The following is a 17,557-nucleotide window of genomic DNA, read 5'->3' as shown; positions in this document are numbered from 1 at the left end:
TTTACAGTCCCAAAACTGCCGTTTGTAGCTATGTATAATAATATATGTATATAATATATATATATATTTGCTTTGGAAATTAAGGGGGTTGCACCGGGTGCAACTGCTGGCAGTTGCTGGCAGTAACATCAGGAGAATGGCATAACGATTAAAAATCGAGCGAGCGAAGCGAGCGAGCTTGAAAATTTTGACATTTTAAGTCCCCAAACTGCCGTTGGCAGCTATATTTTTTCGCTTTAGAAATTAAGGGGAGGGGGCGCACCGGGCGCAACTGCTGGCAATTACTGACAGCAACATCAGGAGAATTGCATAACGATAAAATGCGAGCGAGCTTGAAAATTTTGACATTTTACAGTCCCAAAACTGCCGTTTGTAGCTATATTTTTTCGCCTTAGAAATTAAGGGGAGGGGGCGCACCGGGCGCAATTGCTGGCAATTTGACAGCAACATCAGGAGAATGGCATAACGATAAAATGCGAGCGAGCGAAGCGAAGCGAGCTTGAAAATTTTGACATTTTACATTCCCAAAACTGCCGTTTGTAGCTATATTTTTTCGCTTTGGAAATTAAGGGGAGGGGGCGCACCGGGCGCAACTGCTGGCAATTACTGACAGCAACATCAGGAGAATTGCATAACGATTAAATGCGAACGAGCGAAGCGAGCGAGCTTGAAAATTTTGACATTTTTACAGTCCCCAAACTGCCGTTTGTAGCTATATTTTTTCGCTTTGGAAATTCGGGGGGGGGGGGGGGGCGGGGGCGCACCGGGCGCAACTGCTGGCAATTACTGGCAGTAACATCAGGAGAATGGAATATAACGGTTAAATGCGAGCGAGGGAAGCGAGCGAGCTTTAAAATTTTGACATTTTACCGTCCAAAAACTGTCGTTTGTGGCTACATGTATATATATTTTTTTTCGCATTGGAGGGAGGGGGCGCCCGGTGCGCCCCCTGGATCCGCCAGTGGTCGTCAAGGGTGTCGGTTTATGTTCATGATTGGGGGAGGTATGACCAGCGAGCTTGAAAATTTTGACATTTTACAGTCCCCAAACTGCCGTTTGTAGCTATGTATAATAATATATGTATATATATATATATATATATATATATATATATATGTATATATATATATATATATATATATATATATATATATATATATTTGCTTTGGAAATTAAGGGGGTTGCACCGGGTGCAACTGCTGGCAGTTGCTGGCAGTAACATCAGGAGAATGGCATAACGATTAAATGCGAGCGAGCGAAGCGAGCGAGCTTGAAAATTTTGACATTTTAAGTCCCCAAACTGCTGTTGGCAGCTATATTTTTTCGCTTTAGAAATTAAGGGGAGGGGGCGCACCGGGTGCAACTACTGGCAGTTGCTGGCAGTAACATCAGGAGAATGGCATAACGGTTAAATGCGAGCGAAAGTCCACTTGATATGCTTTTTCGAGCACTTAAAAGGTTTTTTTTTTTAGGGTGATATAAAATCTGATAAATTTAAGAGGGGTCTTTTGAGGGTGATTTAAATGTATAAATAGGCAACCCTAAATTTTGATATATTTTGGCGAGCGAGCGCAGCAAGCGAGCCGAAAAGTTTTATATTTCAGCTTTATACATAACATGGAATTCTTGTCATTTTTGGTTATTAAATCTTCAAATTACAATTCTAATCATAGTGACGGCCTTATAGATAACGATTTGTTCCAACAGTGTCCAACCCCATCCCGGTAGGGACTTAAAAAAAGTCCACATGATGTGCTTTTTCAAGTACTTATAGAAGGGGTCTTTTTGAGGGTGTTTTAAATGTAATAGATATTGAAGAATTTTGGCGAGCGAGTACAGCGAGCGAGCCGAAAATTTTTGTATTTCAGCTTACAAAACATGGAATTCTTGTCATTTTTGGTTATTAAATCTTCGAATGACAATTCTAATCAAGATATAGTGACGGTCTTATAGATAACGATTTATACCAACAGTGTTCAACCCCAATCCCATCCCGGTAGGGACTTAAAAAAAGTCCACTTGATGTGCTTTTTCGAGCACTTAAAAGGTGTTTTTTTTTTAGGGTGATATAAAATCTGATAAATTTTGGCGAGCGAGCGCTGCGAGCGAGCCGACAATTTTTGTATTTCACCTTACAAAACATGGAATTCTTGTCATTTTTTGGTTATTAAATCTTACAATTCTAATCAAGATGGGATAGTGACGGCTTCATAGATAACGATTTATGCCAACAAACTAAGGACTTGGAAAAATACTCTAAATTACTACGAGTGAGTGACCCGAAATTTTTATATTTCCACGTCATCATTACGTTTTGTTCTTCTTTTTTTTTGGATAAATTTTGGCGAGCGGGCGCAGCGAGCGAGCCGAAAATTTGTATGTTTCAGCGTTACAAAACATGGAATTCATGTTTTGTTTTTATCTTGTTTGATTTGGTTTTCTGTTTGCGCGTCAGCTTCGCGCGCGGTGCAGTAACGTAGTATTAACACGTACTGTACACGAGTTCTTTAGTGCGTATGATATTATGTAACTCCATAATGTATCATCATCCACACAAACATTAAAACAAGGAAGAGAGAGAGAAAAAAAAATGAACGCAAAAGAAAGGAAATGCGGAATTCAAAACGGAAATAAAAGCGGTAAAGACAGCTTTTGTTTCATTTGTCAACATCTAAGCATTGCTGAAGAGGGGTGTTGAATAGCTCAAACACCTCCCTCTTGCCCAAGGGGGGTGTTTGAACACCTTAAACACCCCCCTTTTGGCAAAGGGGGGTGTTTGAACACCCAAAACACCCCCCCTCGGTACGCCCTAAGATGAAGAAACGGGATTATGGGAGCGAGAGAGGGGAAACGAATGCAGCTGCAGTTTGTGTTTGTACTTGCCAATCAAAATGTACTCTAATTGTTTGGTTAACGAACAGTAGAAGAAATATTGATACACTTTTAAGAATGAACGAGAAGCCGTATTACAATTTTGAAACCTGTCAATTACCGTCAAGTAATCTCCACATCTCTCGTTAAAACGAGCATAGCACGACTATCTTCTAGTAAGACAGTGATGATGAGAATTAAACATCAGTCAACAGGAAAGGCTAACTTCACAGCCTTTCAAAGTTGTTATCCCCTATGGAAGGAAAATACCACAAATGATACCAATTTTTCTGACAAACATTCGCATAAGATTGGTGTAGAAATCGCAAAGAGTTTTCCGTCTTTAAATTATCAAGCCCTCAAAACAGATGTAGTCAGATTTGAGTGTGTGTGTGTGTGTGTGTGTTTGCGCTTTTTGCTATCAAAAGCCAAGATTCCATTGAAATATTTCATCAAGTATAGCGCCCACACCTGTTTTTTTTTTTTTTTGAATTATGATTAGAATCTATGCCAGCATAATTTCGGAATAGGATTGTTCAAAATCATAATGTGAACTGAAGCAATATCGACAACGTCACGTTCGACCCCGCTTCGTTTGATATATTGCTGATACGGTTCCCCGCTTACCTTGTGTGCATGGGAACCGCACCAAAACGGTGTGGTTCCAGGGTCGCCCATTATGCGGTCTACTTTATTATCTTTGCAAATAAAAGGACATACACTTTTTTTTTAATCGCAAGTTTTTGAAGGTATGTGTGATAATCAGATGCTTGCTTTGTGATTCTTTGAATATTACCTTGATACGCAAGTGCGATATCATGATGATGATAATGATAATTCATTTATTTCATACTTCTCATTTATGAATATTACAACAGAAATAATAATACAAGTTCTTTTACCTTGTAAACAATGTGCAAAAATAAACATTATACATGGTAATAACACAGCAATTGTAATGATAACTGGTCTAAATCGAAATGGGGTTGAACAAAGAGAAGTATGACGGGGCCTACATGAAAGTAAGCTTGTTTGGCTGTAAGGCCGGAGTAATCAGTGTTTGAGAAAGAAACGGAGAACGGATAATGATAATGATGATGATGATGATGATGATAATGATGATGATGATGATGATGATGATGATAATGATGATGATGATGATGATGATAATAATGATGATGATGATGATGATGATAATGATGATGATGATGATGATAATGATGATGATGATGATGATGATAATAATAATGATAATGATGATGATGATGATGATAATCACCATCATCATATTAACAATAATAATGTAACAGAGTGAGAAAGAGAGGGAGAGATGAAAGAAAGTACGAGCTCGTGCAATAACGACATGCAATTGCATCCTCAAGAAAATAGTAAAACTCAGATTTATATTTCGCTATGCCTCGATAACTAAAAAGCACATGCTCTGTAAACACGGGGAACTTACTCAATACAGCACTTGGACTCATGGTAGATGTCATTTCTGCCAAACCTACATTCATTGCACGTTTGTGTTGGTACTTTGAAGTCAAACAATTGTTTTTGCTACACTCAGACAAGAAAAAGCAAAACGCTTCGTCCTTTACAGAATAATTATTGACTACCCAATTTTAAGTGTGTGTTATCGCTATGTACATTAACATATTTCGGTCCTAAAATGTGGAATAGTCTCCCAAATGTTATTAAGCATTGTGTTTCAATGTCTTCATTCAAGAGAAAACATACAGAATGTATTGTGAAGTCATATACATGCAATAGTGCCTTCTTGTAATATAGGGCATACCCATTATTATTGATGCTAGTATATTGATATTTTGTTCCGTTTTGTTCTATTTTGAATTGTTTTGTCTTGGAGTTAATCAGAATTGTTTATTATCATTATTATTATTATTATCATTATTATTATTATTAGGGGAGAAGCCTTGACAGGTCAATGGCCTTTGCTTCTTCCTTCATACTCTGTATTGCATTCAGTGCCACGCAGTTTTGTATTGTTCGTTCTAGTTTTACTCAAGTTGTGCAAGCTGTGGAAATAATTGAAATGAATTGAAATGAAATGAAATAAAATAAAATAAAGAGATGTATCTGTTCATCTCAGCGGATTCCGAGAAAAAGAAAAGATATTGGGGAGAAGAAAGAGGGAGGGGCGGGAGAGATTGATATTCGTGGAGAGAAAAAGAGAGAGAGAGACAGTCTGATGGGGGAAAAGACCTCGATCACAAAGAGTTATTGACGAAAGGATTTTCGCATTCGCATTCAGGGGCGTTTTTTATGAATGGCTCGCAAACAAAGTCCAGCCCACAGAACAGGTCCGTGTATATGAGTGTGTGTGTGTGTGTGAGGAGATTCACACAGACCAATAAGCGAAACGGAGTCTGCTGTCTATATTCAACCGGCGTGCTAGTTGCATAAACTCGTCAGTAGATCGGCGTACGCGCTAGGGTCAACATCAGATTTGAGCTCCGGATAAGTCCGCCTGTAGAACTTGACAGTGAGAAAAGAGTGCGCGTGGAATCATCAGAAACCATGGCAACCACGGACGACCCGACCTACGCCAACCTTAACTGGATCGACATTGTCGTGATCGTGGCCTATTTCGTCTTCGTGATGCTCGTTGGAATATGGGTATGTACATATACGATGAAAGCTTAGTCGGTGTGGATGCATGGGCTTTAATACAACTGTCTGTCTGCTAATGCCATGATTATGATGCCGGCTATAGCGTTTTTGTTTCCTGGTTTCCGTCTTCAATCGTACTTTTCCTTGAGTCAATGTGTGTATATACGTGTAAATGTGTTCCAAATGTATGAGTGGTAGGTTGAATCGAACCGGTCATTGACTGTTCTCATTAGATTCAGTTCTTAATCCAGCCCCTGGCCATTTCGATGCATTCATCTTTTCTGTGTCTGCAATTTAGTGAGAATGGGCAATGAATGTGCGGCTTGCAGTTCTGGTGATTGGTAAATGTTATGAAAGAGAGCTGGAATTAAGCATCACTGACTGCATCTTCTCATTCACATTGCCCTAGAATGATGTTTTTCATGTTGATTGTGAATAATAATTAAAAAACAAACAAATTCTTGGAAGCCCCTCCTCATTAACAGCGATGCCTCTGATGTCCGAATATCACACGCTCTTTCAAGCCAGAATGCTTCCCTGAAGATTCTTTAAGGTGCTACATGTACAATGTTACAACAAATTGTCGCATCTTCTTGTGAATATATTCACCCCAAAGTTACCTGATAAGTTATTGCAGTTCATATTGTATAGAATATTATGTAATATCTCTTGAATATTTCGAGCTTTGGCAAGCCCAAACTGGCGTCATCAGTGTGTGGTCGTGTCCATAGAATTTGCGGCTTGCGGACAGTCGGGGGCGGCTATTATAGGAACAGGTCCAAAATTGAAAGAAATTTCGATGAATGAACATAATGATTATGTCGCATGATCATAGAACAGATACAATGGTATGATGTTTGTTTCTGCTAAGAACCCCTTCTGGCTATAGCTTCAAGGATGACAATGCTATAAGGCAGCTCAGGTCGGTCTCTTTTTCAGTTTCAAGGCTAAAATTTTGTCTTGTCTCGTATATAATGTGCGTGTGTGTGCGTGTGTGTGTTCATGTGTGGGCGGGGCGGGGCGGGGTAGGGGTGGATAGGTGTATACGCTTTGGGGCAGTGGCCTTGTATCCCTCTCGTATTGTCTCCAGATTGAATGAGCGTCGCTGGACGATCAGTATGTTATTGATTTGAAATGGAAGCAGAGTAGAGCGTATAGAGCATTACGGTCTCAGTGTATACCCGTTTTCTCTTCCTTTCAATATAATCTCTTTCTCTCCATCTGCCTGTATGTCATTATATGTGCGTTATTATTGTATATATACATTACCAATATATACATGTATATATATATATATATATATATACACTGTATATATATATATATATATATATATATATATATATATATGCATGTATACATGCATTTAATATTATATACACACTTGCACAAATAAGCTGTATTCCGTTGACATATCCGATGGTTGGAGTTTACAGCTGTAAGATAATTTATCACATTCTATGTGCAGGTCTACACCTGCATTGCTATAGACATCACACACAAACATGATGATATCGATGTCATGCCATGCTTCTTGTCAGTCAGTGCAAATTTGGATAGCCGTAAAGATAGACACTTATTAAAATAATCATGTTTCATATTAGTCAAAAGAAGAATAGGGCTCTGATAAGAATATATTCCACTGCGCGTTCAGTGATCTTTGAAGTATAACTGATAAACCAATAATTGGGCAATTCGGTTATTGCGAATTGCTTTGTACAAACCTGCTCTGGGAGTCTTTGGACTCGCACGTGTTTGTAAAGAATATTATATGGTATTTACAAACTGTATAGCAATACAGTCAGTGACTTGCCCCCTGCAGTCTTGATTAACGCATTAAAAAAACACCTCCAACCCATTATTACAAAATGAGCACGTCGCGTAGTTTGATTCTGGCACGCATTCTCTTCGTGCATGGCCAACTCAATAAACACACGGCCGATACACGTTATTCATAATTCATCGAAGCCGGAAAGTCAGCTACTATTCATATACGCGTTCATTATTGTATTGCTGTGACTACCCTAAACCAGAGGAACAATAAAATGTACGATTTTGAAAGAACCAGAATGAATGGTTCCCACATACTTTGTGCAAGTTGCACTGCACTCGCGGGGCCGCGGTGAACTATTGCCCGTTGATCCATTGACTAGCACGGAATGGTGTGGAATCCACAAAACGTGTGCTAGACAATAATATTGTGTGTGTGTGTGTGTGTGTGTGTGTGTGTGTGTGTGTATGTCGAATATTATAATTCAAATGCACGCTGACATGCACTAATAATAAATTTGAGTGTTGGCACAAACATGAAAAAACGAAACTTTTTTTTTTTTATTTTTTACTTCACCATGAACCATGTTGAATTTCACAATAGTTATATTACAGTATACAAGCCGTGAGTTCCGCCTATCCTGCTACGTGTTCAGATCTCACGGTCTTGTGAGATGTACCTGTTATTGTCATTTCAAAAGCATTGCCTGATTCTTAGTTTGTTTTTGTTTGTGTGGTTTTTTTTTTTTACTTTACCATTGGGTAAAGTTATCCGTTGTATATCTAGATAAAGCACTTTTGTCCAGGGCTCCGTCTTATTTTTTTTTTTTATTATTCACGTTCCATATTCCACATTTCGTACAAGTTTTATATTCCATTTGATTTGAAGCAGAAATGTTTTTCACACAATGGTCAGTTTGAACCAATAATGCACAAATGTATAAGGACATATAATTAACGTGTAATATGAGAAACCCACTAAAAAGCAAAGCTTGTAGGATGTGGGTTCCAAAAATATAACATAGGGTTTTAGTACAGTATATCAAAGTCAGAAGTGACGTAACATGCAAAATTCAAAATATCGAGAATATTACAATGTTTACGGGATGTACAAAGTATAGTATATAATGTTTTATGATTAACTTATGGTCTTATAAAGCCTTCAAATCAATCTCAAGTCCCCAAATCAATCGCAACTTGCATTGCAGCACACACAAAAAAAAACTTGTGATTGATTTCTATCACAAGTCTTTATTAAGACAGGCCCCAGGGACGTGTTTAGCACTGTACGAGACGGGATTCGAACCCGTGATCTCTTGTTTTTGTTTGTTTGTTTGTTTGTACATTTCCATCTGAGAAGATGGCTGGATAGCCCACATTCAGCTACGCTAAGCTGGTCTTCCATGGGGTCCAGTTGGTATGTGAGGTGCAGGACCACTTCACCGGGTTAAACACCCTGCTCTTTGCGATGAATGAATGAAGCGGGATCTTTTAAGTGCATGAGTTGTGATTCTCTCATACACGGGACCTCATACGCGGGACCTCCATTTTATGTCCTATTCCGTTCATGCACGAAAAAAAAAACCATGCCCACACTACTTTTAAAAGTGCCCCCACAATCAACGTATGTCCTGAATTAACTAGCCCGTTTACTCATTTATATATATATAGAATATATATATATTTGTGTGTGTGCGTGTGTGTGTGTGTGTGTGTGTGTGTGTGTTTGGAAGTGCAGACTCATGGCAAGTGTTTAACAAACCTGCTAATTAGGTCTAATGGGTCAAACGGTCAATGGTCAACATCGCAATCAAGGCTTGTAAAGTTTATACCTCTTGTCATTGTGTATAGGACAGAATATGTAGTTAAGAAAAAAATAGCATACCCTAATCTTATGAAGATATAATAACAAATGACTGATTTCACGTCATTACAGTGAAATAAGCTTAGAAAGGTTGCGATACCTATAACTTACAAATGCGATCCGCCCCTTGAATCTACTTGATCTTATGTATGTGCGTGTGTGTGTGTGTGTGTGTGTGTGTGTGTTTTCCATTTCGAGATAGAGGATCGAGACTTTTATATCTGCAAGCTTTGGAATCAATTTTCTACTGTATTGTATTATTGTAGATAACAGCTTTCACACAGTTTGTATTTTCTGTAATACTGCATGGTTGTGAAGACGACTAGAAGACTCATGCGGCTCATACGGGAAACAGCATTGCTATCTTGGACAGTATTAATCAAATTCAAATTCAAATTCAAATTCAAATCCAAGAGTAGTTTGCCGTAATCTTAGGAATGTACGACCCAATGAAACCATCAGACACCTTTGCATTTGTCAGCGATGAAAGGGTAAAAAGCCCTTGCAAGAGACGTTCTAATATTGTCATCAATACGCCCCGGTTTCATGTATAAAAACATTGTTGCAAAATAAACACTTGCAGATCATTTTGAACTGAGCACATTCATTCATTCATTTATTTATTCATTCATTCATTCATTCAAGCCGGCTTTTATTATCAAAAATCACCCATCAAGAAGTCCGAAGAAAAACAATGTAAGTGTACATAAAATTGACATCATGGTATCAAATATATGAGAGTATGTATCCTGTATGTAACTGGGATCCATAAAGAATTAACTTTAAAGCTGCTGATGTTGTTTTATTATTCAATGTAAACCTTCATTTCTAAAGTCCGCTGAATGAACAGCAACAATAACACAACCTCACACGGTCAGCCGCACGCAAGACGCACCAAGTACTCGTAGTAATAATAATGCTTTTCAGACTGTTCGGGGTTTGGTGATGGGGCCAGAGAAGGGGAAGAAGTATTTGAACACTCTCATTTTGACAAACATAATCCTGTATCAGAATTTTTCATGATGGGAGGAGTTCCAATACGGGCGGTATTTTTGTTTAACCTTTATTGAACTTCAATACCTGCTGATTCATGGCGCAAACTTATTTGGCAGCCTGCCAATTTCAATTCATTCTTTGTCAATTCCTGTTGACCGAGATGTCGGAAGAAGAGCGAATAACCGAGTTCAACTCTGTATAATATCTTAATTGAATTTACAAATCCCTGGAAACGTGTTCCAAAGAGATCACTTTGAAGAGTTCGAATATTTCAAACATATAGTGTGGCTTCAAAGAGAAAATTATGGGATACACTGATTAGCGCGTGGTACAAAATCTTGGCAATAGTCAGCGAACAGGTCAGTTTTAAATGCTTCGGTATGACTCAAAATTAAAGATCTGTGCGACAAGAGGAAAGCTATTCGTTAGAAAGAACTTCACAGTTTCCATGGCATGTTCGTCTGATTTTCAAAGGGTAGCCGAGGGCTTGCTACAACTGCTGAAATATTTTGCTTCGGTTGATTGGACATACATGTATGTGCAGTATTGCCAAAGGATATACAAAGTTAATAATCAAGGACTTGAATGACGTTGGTGAAACATTTTCACTTTAAAATCGTAGATCGGATCACAAGTACACCTGTTGGACATTGTTGTGTTTAAGTAATATATGAAGTTGCCTCATATCCTCTGTTTGTTGAGATGCAATGCTGATTTCTGTTTGTTTCTTTTAACGTGTTTTCGTCGTTTCAAATGTGTAGATACATTTGAGGCCAGAAGTTTACATACAGCTGGAAGGAAAACAATATCATTTTCCTCAAACTTTCTCAACTTCATTTACTTCTGTCAACCTGTATTTTCACGAGGACAGACAGGTTGTATATCACTCTGCTTCATGTACATGAACACCCAGAGGTATATGTATGGTCCATCATAGTAAATATTTGCAGATAATCAGGGTTCAGAAGTTTACATACGTCAATCCTAAACTTTGTGTTACTGCCTTTTACATATTTTGATTTTTTTTTTTTTTTTTTAAAGTTTCCTATACTATGTATAAAATGTTGTATTTTGTAATTGTATGATTTTTTACTTCACGGACTCACAGAAGAACAGCCATTGGCTGAAGTGAGTGACCCGTGGTGAAATAAAATAAACTCAAACTCAAACTCATTCATTCCCGGTATAGTCGTGATGGGCAGCGTATAAATATATCAGCTCCTTGTAGACCTCTACTGGAATTCTGGACCGTTCGTCCTGAAAGATCATTGGTCCCGTGACACAAACTGTTTGGTATATATTCCACACAAACCTGTCACAAAGTGTGACAGACGGTCTGGGTTACTATTAATGTCCCAGCACCCCTCCCCCTCTTGGCGCAAATCACACAGGTCAAAGAGACACTTCCGGTCTATGTCGAGATGATCGGCGTCTCGCGTCAGCTGTAACTTCTACAGCAAATGCTGCTACCCCCTGTCACAAAGACAGTCAGTCACCTTCGTCAGTTGGTCACAAACGCTTTTCTATTCAACACCCCAAAAGTTCCACGGCATGACGGGAAATTTGGCATTAGGAGGCCTCCTGGACCCTGAAACGTTATTGATTTCCCGGGATGATTTCCCTTAGCTCATTTGTTACATCAGTACCCAATAGCTACGAGACAAATGTATATCTAAATATTCCTTGAGGACCAATATACCAAATTCCATCAAACACTATACATTTCCTCTGTTGCTACAAAGTGTGGCAAGACATGACCCTCGTGACGTCACACCACAACACATTCCCTTTCATCTTCTACGTCAAGGAAAAAAAAAACTTAACCAAAACAAAAACATTGTTGTGGCCTATTTGAGTAGTAGCTTCCTGGCATTACCACAATTCGAGTCTGCATAGACTATTATGGTTTACATGCATATCGTTATTTCATTGCAGTTCAATCGTCAGAAAACTGCTGTATTACGATTGTCAGCAATTCTCGTGTTGTTTCATCGGCCTTGGATCTCGATAATAGCCGCTCGGTTCCTACTTTTCGAGAGTAATGGTAATCCGCCGTTCACATGGCAACTAAAAGCTGCAGGTCCCTGGTCTTTTGTATAGGATTATACTTTTGGACGAAGAAACATCGGGAAAATCTCGCAGTGCATTAGGAGATAGAGAGTTATGATCAGAATCTCTCTCTCTTCTCTCTTCCTTCTTTTCTTTATCTCTCTGTTTTTATTTCATTTCTCTCTTTTTTCTCTCTGGCGTGAAGTATCTAACGTAGATCAGAGAAGATTGGAGTAATGGTATAGTAGTTGGGAGGTGCTTCAAGAAAGGTGACTGCCGCCGTGTCGCGAGCTCATTTGTAACCATGGCTTTTAGTCTCTTTCTGATCAGATGGGGTAAAATATGGGTCGCTGCAGGGTTTCTAACAACCGGTCTCGATGTAGCTCATAAAGAAAACCCATTTGGGTCAATGGAGCCTGTATCACGTCCTTTAAAGATGGGTCAACCATGTCAACGTTGGAGCATCTGCACAACTATGTATAATCGGCACCAGGTTCCAATCCATAAGATACGCCCTAGAATAGCGAAATTACAGAAAAGAAGGTCCATGAAATTGCACCCCACTTGACCTGATTCCATTACCTTACTTCAAGTTAACACTAACTCTGCAAGTGTATGAGAATTCAAAGAAGTTTGTAGACTCTTTGGTCCCTGATTGAAATGCTATTTTCAGACATCATGTTTTTACGCCAAGCTGATTTACGGTCTATCTTTGAAACCGGAAACAGCTTCGAAAACCGGGGGTAGATCATGGTTTCTTTTTCTTCTTTGACGGAAATGAATAAACTATTGAATTGAATTGAATTGAATTGAATTGAATTGAATTGAATTGAATTGAATTGAATTGAATTGAATTGAATTGAATTGATAGCAATAATCAAACGCCGGCAAAGATCTAGGTGTCACCCGTGTGCCGTTATCTTTGAATAGATTTTGATTATTTCCTAGAGCAGCAACACGACATGGCCATGGCATTGATTGTTTATCATAGTGGATGATGATGATGATGATGACGATGATGATAATGATGATGATCCAGTAAGGAGAATGATAATAATGATGATTGAGAGTGGATAGGGAATTCCCAGTTTGAATAATGGTATGTAGAAAGAATGTAATGTATGTAAGAAAGCTGTGTGATTGTGTGTAGATGCATCGATAGATACAGGTGCCTCGAAACGAGTTATTGAGTGTAGGGGCTCTGCACTAAGGGCGGAGAGGGGGGTGTCAGAGCTAGTGCTCATAGTTTGGGTTATTTATCTATTATGGTTTAATCCTTTGAAATAATTTGTCAAATTCAGTTCAGGTGTAGTAAGTCTGTTAATCAATTCCGCGGACCCTGCATGGGATAACCAGAAAGATAGATAAATAGATCAGGTAGATAGATAGATAGATAGATAGATAGATAGATAGATAGATAGATAGATAGATAGATAGATATGTAGGTAGATAGATAGATAGATAGATAGATAGTTAGATAGATAGATAGATTGGTAGGTAGATAGGTAGATAGACAGATAGATAGACGATACAACGTCATGTGTCGTCAAAAGACACTGGAAAACTCTCCATTGCCCATTGCCCTCGAATAAAATCTAAAATACTTCGACTCTACCACTATGACCGCTGGTCGCCGCGTAGCACCTGCACATGAATACAAGATTAACTCGTTTAGTCTCGTCAGCAACGTGTTTATGTATAATGTCAATGGCTCTTTTAACCGTTACCGTGAGAGGGTTAATTTAACACATGAAACACAAACGTCCCAACATAATAGAAAATTTCGACATAGCGGCAGAAGTGATATGAATAATGCGAATCCGTCTTAGTTGACCTCGTGGTGAGATACAGTAACTGTGTCCACGTCAGGCACTGTCGCTGCGAATTAAAAAGCGACAACACCTAATCATACAGGAAACTCCAATTATCACCAATGCAATTTAGGCATCGCAGTCAATTTTCTTTCATTTGATTGTAAATGCAGACCATAAGTGAAAAACGGACAGTCGCAGGGGCGAATCCAGGATTTCCGTAAAGGGGGGGGGGGGAACATAATTTCTTGTGCTACTTCCGGGTTTCGTCTCATTTTTTTTTAAACAAATATGAAGGGGGCGCGCTCCCGGTGCTCCCCCCTCTGGATCCGCCACCCATTATTGGTAGTGACTTCCTTTTATAAGCTCATATGGAGGAGTGATGATATTTTTTTTTCTTCCACGCAGACTGATTAATTTTTTTCTCTTGCGCCAGGTTGTAATTAATTTGATTTCTCACATTTTGAAATATGAAAATACGTCAAGGTACAGATAATCATATTCATCCTAAAAGTTTTTATTCAAACGCGTCCTTGATGTTTAATCAAAAGAGCTTTTGGTTGTTGTTTTTTCCACCTATCTGAAAATATCACATCAACTCTCCAAGACACATAATTACATTTTCTGCTTAAACAAAGGACGAAACCAAATAACATACGTGTGGATTGAGTGAATGCAGCTATGTTTTAGCAGAACACATCGGTGAAGTTCGAGGAAAATAACATTGGACGATAAGTTCAAATGTGATGAATTTTAAAGTTTTGGTGGCGCCATTGCTGGATGAGAAAACTGTTCGACAGTTCGTAATCCGAGACTTTGTGAATGGACAACGATATGAAGCAAATTTAAAGAAAAATCAACATAATTATTCACACTCTTCTGGCATAATGAAAACGCAATTGACTTGTCTCTTTCAGAAAACAGAGGGAATTATAATTACCCTTAAGATATATCAGCATCGTGAAGAGGGAGTGTATCTTTTTATATAAAAGTAAACATTTCGAGGAAATCTCTTTATATTTTCTGTGTGTGTTTAATGTATTGAGACAAGCTGTTATGTCACAGTGTATTGCAAAGCAAAACATCGAATACTAGGCCTATACTAACAATTATTCATGCATATTCAACGTATACGAGTGACATACTTTACATAATAATTATGTAACATGCACTTTGTGGAAAACGACATTTGCATGCACATCAGGAAACGACCAAAAATAAGATTCTTTTTTTTTCTTTCATCACTTATGCAAAAGGCTGTTAACAGTTTCGCCCCAAATTTTGTCTGCAACATTTTTCACACTCAACGGAGGATATTCAGTTAAATCTTAGAGATTAATCAAACCTTTTTGAATTGCGGTTGGATTTTAAAGATGACTGTTTTCTTGTCAATTGCCTGTGTTCGTCCCTTGACCATCTTGTTTTCGATGTCTTACACTTCAACCTAAATCATTATTGCAGTGGTATTCTAATGGAGCAACACTTCCTATAAACACAAACACGATGCCATGCAGATCGTTTTTCAGATCATTTCGGTACAACATCAGTCGTGCCAGGCTACAGCAAACAACTCATAAAAAAGCCCGTCCCTGCGGCATTTATGACATGCAGGAATATCTGATAGAGCATTTTAAGAGAGGCCTCTGCTACTTCTTGCTTTTATTATTCGTAATGGCTGACCGATATACACTGACCACAAATGCACTTCTGCCGCGTTCGGTTGGAGATGGGATTAAGAGACAACATTACGTTGCCACGGAAGTGACGTCATTCAACAAGAGATGTGTAAATGTTTTTATTGAGGAAATGTATGTGGTGCCATTGGTGAATTTGTCCAGCATGCATGCGGTACCATTCAATGCCATAAGATTTTTGCATCTTGTATTTTGGCCTGGTCGTTCTGTTTTTGTTGGATTTTCGGTATAGATATCAATATTGTTTATGGGGATGGTGTTAGGAAGGATGTCTTCTGGGGCTACTTCAAGTTCAAAGTGCGAGAAATAAGCAAAAAAAAAAAAAAAAACATCTCTTTCCCGGGGGATTTCCGCCATTGCATGTTTGCAGTCTCAACTGGCACCATTCTGCACTCCATACAGGGTGTCGGCAAACAACGGAGGATGTCTCTTCTCCAAGTGTCGATGTTGAACATCACGAAGAATTTGTTATTTGCCATCAAACATCCACCTCGATCTCTACTGCAAATATTACAGTGTATAGAATGTAGAATGACAAATCATCATCCCGACTGCAAAAGGAGACTAGTAATATTTGCCATTGTGATAAACCTGTTTCAGTTCAGACGGTCAATGTGTACGATTGAATAATTCGAATGTAGTAGGAAACACTTTCCACTCACTCATTACGGTTTTCCCCTTTCTTGCACCCCCTTTCGCAGTTCTTGGGTGTTTTTTCTCCACCTCTTTTTCTTCTTCCAGTAGATAATCGGTAGAGCATTTCATTCATCGATAGTCACTTTGTGTGCGAATGTTCAGAAAGCATGTCCCAACGGTCGCTTCCATGAGGCGTTGTTCAAAACTAGGGGAAAACAATTATACTATATTATTGAAATCAACTCAATCCTTCCTACTTTGTCATCTTCATTTCAAGAGGTTGGTTCAGAAACTGATTCTTTGCTACTAAAATTTTTGATGAACCTTGTGCGAAAAAACAAAACAAAAAAACAAAAAGGAAAGGATAATTTATAAGAATAAACGGTTTGCCTCACGTGTCATGTGAGTTTGGAGAGATTTTCTTTTATACGAACAATGTCTTCAAAACAGGGTTGAAAACGTAAACCTGTAACTCAAAAGAGGGCGTGTCCAGGCAAAGTACACGCCAAGTGGTATGAAGAGGTGAAGACCACACCCAGCGGTGGAAAGTGGCGACTAGGTTGCTTACTTCATGAGTAGTATTGTTCAAAATGTCTCGTTTGAAATCTTTACCATAGCAGCTTTACTGGACTTACACGCTGGTTTCAGAGCGTGGTTAATTTTCACAAATTAATGTGAACGTGCGCACCCTTGCCATTGCTAGGTGTTTGCTAAATATGATAGTCTCGGACATGTCGGATGAATCAAAAAGGGGTTGCTATATCACACACCGTTTTGCTTTTGAGATGGTAATAATAATCCGTCGGAATGTTAATGTCATCGTGCCTTACCGAGAAGTGAGGCTGCAGAGGTCTGAAACACAGACTATCCCACACTACTCCTCGTAATTGCAATAACAAAACAAAGCAAAGACAACTACAGAATGTCACACAAAGATGAATAATAGATAATACTAGATGATACGGAGTCTATAAGTCAACTTTCGTTATCTCACAGAAGCAATTCTACCATGAACAAGTTAAAACAACTCTCTTACTCGAGAATGTTGAAATATTACAAATAGGAACACAATATCGTGGCACACCACCCACATAGCGATTCTAATAACCTTTCAAAGTCACCTTCTCTATGCTTTGCTAGATGGAAAAAAAAATAAAGTCCATTCAGACTCGGGATTGGCAAAATTATATTTTTGAAGAGAATGCGTTTGATACAAAAAAAAGGCAACGAAT

General features: G+C 38.6%; 1 protein-coding gene across 1 annotated transcript in view; it reads left to right on the top strand.

The window, feature by feature from the left end:
• Positions 1 to 5,295: 5,295 nt before the first annotated feature.
• LOC139732835 (sodium/glucose cotransporter 4-like) overlaps positions 5,296 to 17,557 on the top strand; it is a 59,239-nt gene continuing 46,977 nt past the window's right edge. Inside the window, exon 1 of the mRNA XM_071643677.1 lies at positions 5,296 to 5,511. Within this exon, the coding sequence (XP_071499778.1) occupies positions 5,413 to 5,511 (99 nt within the window). The 5' untranslated portion in view covers positions 5,296 to 5,412. The remainder of the gene's footprint in view (positions 5,512 to 17,557) is intronic.

The sequence above is a fragment of the Diadema antillarum genome, unplaced genomic scaffold, assembly GCF_040938485.1.
Source record: "Diadema antillarum isolate AM-2024a unplaced genomic scaffold, OU_Dant_1.0 seq00000454_RagTag, whole genome shotgun sequence".
Taxonomy (NCBI): Eukaryota; Metazoa; Echinodermata; class Echinoidea; order Diadematoida; family Diadematidae; genus Diadema; species Diadema antillarum.
The sequence above is the reverse complement of the archived record's forward strand: the minus strand, read 5'-3'. Positions and strand labels throughout refer to the sequence as shown.